Source organism: Ammospiza nelsoni, chromosome 10 (assembly GCF_027579445.1).
Source record: "Ammospiza nelsoni isolate bAmmNel1 chromosome 10, bAmmNel1.pri, whole genome shotgun sequence".
Classification (NCBI taxonomy): Eukaryota; Metazoa; Chordata; class Aves; order Passeriformes; family Passerellidae; genus Ammospiza; species Ammospiza nelsoni.
In genome coordinates, this window is record NC_080642.1 from 2,018,855 (window position 1) to 2,025,715 (window position 6,861).

General features: G+C 47.5%; 1 protein-coding gene across 1 annotated transcript; it reads left to right on the forward strand.

Moving 5' to 3' along the window:
• The first annotated feature begins 3,725 nt into the window (after positions 1–3,725).
• LOC132077791 (serine palmitoyltransferase small subunit B-like) lies at positions 3,726–6,356 on the forward strand. Its single transcript, XM_059479682.1, has 2 exons — positions 3,726–3,863; positions 5,495–6,356. The coding sequence occupies exon 2, from the start codon at positions 5,513–5,515 to the stop codon at positions 5,753–5,755; it is 243 nt and encodes an 80-aa protein (XP_059335665.1). The 5' UTR covers positions 3,726–3,863; positions 5,495–5,512; the 3' UTR covers positions 5,756–6,356.
• Positions 6,357–6,861: the final 505 nt, after the last annotated feature.

Below are 6,861 nucleotides of genomic sequence, written 5' to 3' on the forward strand. Positions count from 1 at the left end.
CCTGCTGGAGGAGGGATGGAGAATTCTGGGGATGGAATCAGGCAGTTGAGTTTCTGGAAAAAGGATGGAGAATTTCTGGGGATGGAATCAGGCAGCTGAATTCCTGGAGAAGGGATGGAGAATTCTGGGGATGGAATCAGAGAGCTGAATCCTCCTGGAGAAGGGATGGAACATTTCTGGAGCGTGTTTATTCCCACTGCTCACAACTTCCAAGTTGAATGAGGAGAGAAGAGGAGAGGAGAGGGAACAAGAGGCAGTGGCAGGGAGAGGGAATGTGAGATCCCTGAGCACTGGAAAATTCCTGATTCCCATCCTGGGCCACTTTGCTGGGCTGTCACTTTTAGCAGGGTGTTCTGAAGGAATTTTCTGTGGATTAATGGCAGGAAGAAGAATCATTGAGCATTCCAGTGGGTTTGGGTTGAAGGGACCTTAAAACTCATCCAGTTTCATCCCCTTCCAGGGGCAGGGACACCTTCCATTATCCCAGGCTGTTCCAACCTGGCCTTGAACACTTCCAAGTGTACTTTATTTTCTTTAAAATCTCCCATAGTGTTTGACAGGCCTGTGCTTGTTAAGACTACGAAAAATTTCCTCTACAGATGTAAAACGGTTATAAAAATGCTGCCATTTCTTTACTAGAAGCAGATAAATTTTATTTCTTACTGCTTCAGTCAGTTGTACAATGTGTGCTGAAAATCTGCAAGATAGCAAGGGTGGTATCACCCCTGATTCAAAGAAAAAATACAGAATGATCCTGGAAATTGGAGAACAGCATGGTCAGAACTTGGTCTCAAGAATTCCCAGTTTAATCAGCTCTTAGTCCCAGCTCATGGCATTGTATCTGTGCCATTCTGGATTTGAACCTGGTTCAGGCAGCTTTTCCTTCCCAGTTCATTTGTTTTGCCCCTGAAAGCAGAGCAGGTGTCATGTGAGGGATGCCCCAGCCTGGGCAGCACAGGGGAAGAACTGAGGGGGATAAATATTGGTGCCAGCTCAGAGAAAGCAGAGCCCCGCTGAGCAGGTGTTGCCTTTTCTCCAGCTTGGAAATGAAACTTGAGATGGTTTTATTAAGGAGGTAATAGAAAAGGAGATCTTTATTTAAAGGCCTTCAGGGCAGTTCTGGGTTTCACAGCCGCCCTAATTCCCTGGCCAGCTTTTATGGGACACTCATTTGTGACACTGTCAGTGTCACCCTGGAGCTGACAGAGGCTGTGCCCCATCCTCTGGGCCAATTCCTTGCATATTCCATGCACATTCCTGTGCTTTAGCAGATCCCTGCTCTCACTTGGTTAACGACCTCTCTTGATGCAGAGCTGAGGAAGCTCCTGGACTGGTCTGGCAGGTGTGGGGAGCTGTGGGAGATGGGATGACTCTGGCAGGCAGCAATGTCCTAATTAACTCTGGATTTGCATCCCAAACAGCAGCAGGTCAGCCCCAGCAGTGCAGCCCAGATAAACTCCTGATTGAGGCCCAGAAATTCCTTATCCAGTTTCTGTGGGGTGTCCTTGTCTTAGGCTGCAGTGCAGGATGGAACCAGGGGTGTGTATTCTACAGCAGCTGTTTAATCCAGGTGGGGCAGTGTTATTTGTCCCTTCCATGGCCCATCCCTCATAACTCTGGAGGAACATCCTCTGTTAATGGGGTTAACAGGAACATCCTCTGATAAGGGGGTTAACAGGGACATCCTCTGATAATGGGGTTAACAGGGGCATCCTCTGATAATGGGCCAGCTGGGGCAGTTCTCTGCTGTTCTTTGGGCAGTTTTCTTTATCTCTCCCACAGCCAATCCTCCCTCCAGGAGATCTCTGCTGTTCATGGGCCATTAATTATTAATTATCTTCTGTCCATGGCCAGTGAGTGTCCCGGCATGGCTGACCCAATCCCACCATCCCATGGGGAGATGCTCCGCCCAGGGGAGGAGCCAAGCATTCCTACCTGGGTACAATCTGAGCTTTGGGAACAGCACAGCAGCCATTGGCCGCTGCATTGCCAGAGGAGCAGCTTTGTGCTGCCCTGCACTGCCAGAGGAGCAGCTTTGTGCTGCCCTACACTGCCAGAGGAGCAGCTTTGTGCTGCCCTGCACTCCCAGAGGAGCAGCTTTGTGCTGCCCTGCACTCCCAGAGGAGCAGCTTTGTGCTGCCCTGCATTCCCAGAGGAGCCCAGGCCCATCTGCAGCAGCCCTGGAGCTGCAGAGGAAAACTCCCCCCTTGTGCAGAATCCCTGTTTCTGATGCCTTGTGCAGGCTAGGCCCTCGAACAGAGTCCCAGAATAAAGCAGGGATTTATCCAAAGGATCTCCTCCATGGATCCACCTTGGGCAGCACCAGAGCCCAGCCAGGGCTGCACCCAAGATGAACCAAAACGGCCCCAAAATGCACGAGCGCTGCCGGGGTCTCTCCCTGGGATCAGCTCTGCTCCATTTGCACCTTGCAGTTCATTGTCCCATTGCAGCTTTAGCCCAGGCAGTCCCACCCTGCTTGTTTTTCTCTCTCCAGCCCACGGGGTTTGTGCTCCTGGGCTGAGATTTGGGTCATTTGTCCTTGGTGCCCAGCTGGAGCAGGAATTGTTTTGTCTCCTGCTCTGTGCACACAGCTCACCATCCCATAATGTGAAGCTCAGAACTCCACACTAAAGCAGCACAGAATGTGAAAAATAGAAAAGCTCAAACCTGAGGCATCACTTCCACCCAACCATCCCAGGATTCTGTGAGAAGCACACTCAGATGCTGCTAGCTTAGCTAGAGTAGCAGGGCCTAAACCATATTTTATTTTTCCTTTTCTAATATCTCTACCTGTCTGCAGCATCCCACCCCAGCCCTCCAGACACCACAGAAAACCATGGCTGAGAAGGTCTGGTTGGAAGCAGGCATTCCTGAGGGACAAGGGTTGGACATGGAGAATTTGCTTGGAAGATTGAAAATGGAGCATTTTGACTGCTGCTGCCTGGGGTAGTCCTTCCCCATTGCTGCATTTTCTAGGGGAAAGGGCCAGTTCTTAAACAGAAAATTTTATTTTGTTGGAAAACATGAGGAGGAAAAGCAGAAGGCTGAGGGAGCAGGGCAGGGTTTGCTCCAGCTGAGCTCAGGCTGTGTTTGGGACAGGAGGGAGGGAAGGCGAGGCCCAGACATGGCTTGTGGCACATCATCCCCATGATTCATATTTGGAAATGATCTGGCTGCAGGCAGATAGTTTGGAACACCATCCATTATGCAGATTCTTACCTCGTTTACTTGCCCAATTAGATCATTAAAGAGCCTCCAGCATTTGTGGCCTGCTCTTATTTTGCAGCTTTTCTGAGGAAAACTCACCCTCCTTTCCTTAGACCAACCTGGTCCCCAAATCCCCTCCACCCTGGGGTTTCTGGATGAGATTTGGGAGATGCTGAGATTGGAAGCTGTTTGAAAATAATCCTAATCAGATGTTGCAAAAGAAGGTGGTGGCTTCACTGCAGGCCTTCCTGTGCCACATTTTTGTGGCTGCTTAACCCCGTAATTCTGTGGAGACACGAAATTGCCCCTTGTAGGAGCTCAGAGCCCCACGGGGGCAGAGGTGTTTTGGGAGGTTTGCAATCAGCCAAGGCATGAACTGTAAATATTTGTTTGCCTGCTGTGCTCCTCCCTGCAGAGTCCCTGAGCTTGGGCCCGGCCCCAGGATCCCGGTGCCGTGTCCTGAGCGTGGTGCAGGCAGAGCATAAATTATTGCACAAAGCAGAGTCCTGTGGCCAGAGGAGATTTCAGCAGGCAGGAGGAGGGCGGGGAGTGGAGCACACGCTCTGTAATTGAGGATCAGACTCCTGGGCTCTGCCTCTCCATCCACACGGGAGCTGCTCCCTGCCAGGCTCCAGAGCATCCCCTGCCCCGCACAGGTGAGTGCTGCTTTTCACATCCCAAATTTTACCTCACAGTGATGCATTTGGTGGGAAGAGGCTCAGGTGTCACCCAATTTAGTAAAAACTGTGTGTAAGGGCAGAAATGGGCTGGTTAATGAGGATATTTCCACAAGCAATTGTTAATATTTCAAACTACAGAGGCATTTGTTTCACTCACCTGGCAGGAAGAAAAGAGGTGGAGGAGATATGGAAGCTAAATGTCACTAAAATCTCTGGGAAGTGGCTTTTTTAGGGTAAAATCCCACTCTGTTTGGGGCTGTGGAGTTAATGGCATGTCATTTCTGAGGGATAAATTTCTTTCCACAGATTTTGACACCAACAGGGGTTCTTTACTTCCTAATTAAAAAGTGGGAAATCAGAGGTTTTGATTTGTTGCCTCTTATTTATCAAAGGACAGAAAGTGTCAATAACTGAACTAGTCCTGTTTTCCCTTTTGCCCTCCAGTTCTGTGTCCTGCTGGTGCCATAATGCAACACTCAGTAACTACTAGTATTGATTTATTTCTTCTTTAAAAGAAATTTATCTTTATTATTATTTTACATTATTATATATTACATACAACATAATATTTTATATTATACACTAAATATTATTATAATTAGTAGTAGTAGTTATAGTATTATGAGTATTATTAGTATTATTAGTATTATTATTTAATTCTGGCAACAGATCAATTCACTCCCTGCTGCAGAAAAAGCTGGATAACCTGGATGTAGTTTCCTTTTATTGGAATTCTGTTTGTGTGGAGGTCTCCATGCTCTCAGTTTGCACCTGGAACTTCCAGCAGCGACTGGAGCATGAGACAAAATCCAGCCCGCAATGGTAGGAATTGGCCTTGTAGCAAATTCTGTGTAGAAATCCACAGGTGGGGAGGAGGAGGAGGAAGGAGAGAGGGTTTAATGGGAGTTTTAATTAAGCTGCTCCAACAGAGCCTTGAGTAACCCAGTGCAAGGTGAAATTCTGGCAGAGCTTGGCCTGGGGAATGGAATTGCCACAGCTCTTGGGTGAAATGAGCTCTCAGGGAGCCTCCTTGGTGAGGCTGGTGCAGTGTGAGGTTCCCATTTCCATGATCCCATTTCCATGATCCCCCACCCTTCATTTCCAGGTTCCCGTTTCCATGATCCCCCACTCTTCAGGAGCAATGTCAGGTTCCCATTTCCAGGTTCCCATTTCCATGATCCCCAACCCTTCAGGTGCAATGTGAGGTTCCCATTTCCATGATCTCCCACTCTTCAGGTACAACATGAGGTTCCCATTTCCAGGTTCCCATTTCCGTGATCCTCCATCCTCAGGTGCAATGTGAGGTTCCCATTTCCAGGTTCCCATTTCCATCATCCCCCACCCTTCATTTCCAGGTTCCCGTTTTCATGATCCCCCATCCTTCAGGAGCAATGTGAGGTTCCCATTTCCATGATCCTCCACCTTTCAGGTGCAATGTGAGGTTCCCATTTCCAGGTTCCCATTTCCATGATCCTCCACCCTTCAGGTGCAATGTGAGGTTCCCATTTCCAGGTTCCCCTTTCCGTGATCCCTCACCCTTCAGGTACAACATGAGGTTCCCATTTCCAGGTTCCCGTTTCCATGATCCCCCCCCTTTCATCCCACAGGGAGCTCTGGGACTGGGGATGGATGTGAAGAGCACCCCAAGGTACCTGTACTGGCTCTTCTGCCAGTTTGAGCTGATCACCTGCAGTTACCTGATGGAGCCCTGGGAGAAGGTGCTCTTCTACTCCTTCAACCTGGCCATGCTGGGGCTGCTGCTCTACACCACCTATGTGTGCCTGGCTTTCCACGCCAGCTCGGCCTTCCAGCTCCTCTGCAGCTTCCTGGGAAACCCACGGGAAAATTCTCTTTCTGTGGTGAAGTAAAACCTCAGCCTGCCTTGGGCATCAAAGAGTTTCCTTATCCCATTTTTGTCCAGGAGCAGCAAACTCTGCTTTATCCTCTCTTCGTGTTTTGCTCTGACAGGAAATTATTTTTGCTCCAATCAATCCCTGTTTTTACTCTTTGATTCTTCAAGAGCTTTCAATTTTAGTGACCCACTGGAATTACAGAGCTGGGATTGGGACAGGAACAACCCCCCTGAAGATTTTGTTATTTTGGGGAAAGGAGCAACCTCCCTGAAGATTTTTTCCCAGGGAAAGCTGTTTGGATATGGGAAGTTTCCATCTGGAGAAACGAGACAGCATGGATTTGTTCTTGTCTGCCAGAAGAGATGTGCACACAAAAATCCTGGACGAGTGGGAGCTGCTTCCCTGAGCTTGCTGTGTTCTTATGGAATGATTTCAGGATTTATTCAGTCTCCTTGATTGTTTTATACAATGAATTACTTGGCTGGCTCGTTATCATGGTGCAAACAATGCCACTGATTCATTAAAAATGTGAGGATGTGCTGCTGTGAAAATTTCTGATTAAATTCTCAGATTCTTGGGCTTTATAAAACCAGATAGTCTTTAGAAGATGAGTAAATCACATGCATCATAAAGATAATATAACACTACAGATTCACTTGTGGTTGGGTTTCAGTTGAAAATAAACCCCTAAACATATAAAAATATAAAAATACAATGTCTCCTTTTTTCCTAACCCTTTACTCCCTCGTTTTCACCTTCTAAATTTTTGTTTTGGGATTTTTCCCAAGCCCCTGCGATGTCCTCTCCTTCCAGAGGATGGGTTGTTGCTGTAGGTGGCAATGCAGGGAATTAGGGAATGAGGCTTGATCACAGGAGGCGACAAAACAAAGTGAAGACATCAATTATGTCATTTGTCACCTCAGCTGCTTTCCCAGTTTATAATTATGGGGAAATAAGGCAGGAGATGAAAATAATTTCTCTGGGAAAATGAGGACAGCTGTGCTCAAACTCCCAAGTCTTTTAACAATTATCTCTAAGTTTGTAAAAAAAAATCTATTCAATACTTCCAAACTTGGATCCAATGGGATGTTTTATTCAAATAATATAATGGTTGAAGTAGT

Excerpts from the sequence above, each read along its gene's own strand:
- LOC132077791 (XM_059479682.1), top strand. The coding sequence starts at position 5,513 with ATGGATGTGAAGAGCACCCCAAGGTACCTGTACTGGCTCTTCTGCCAG.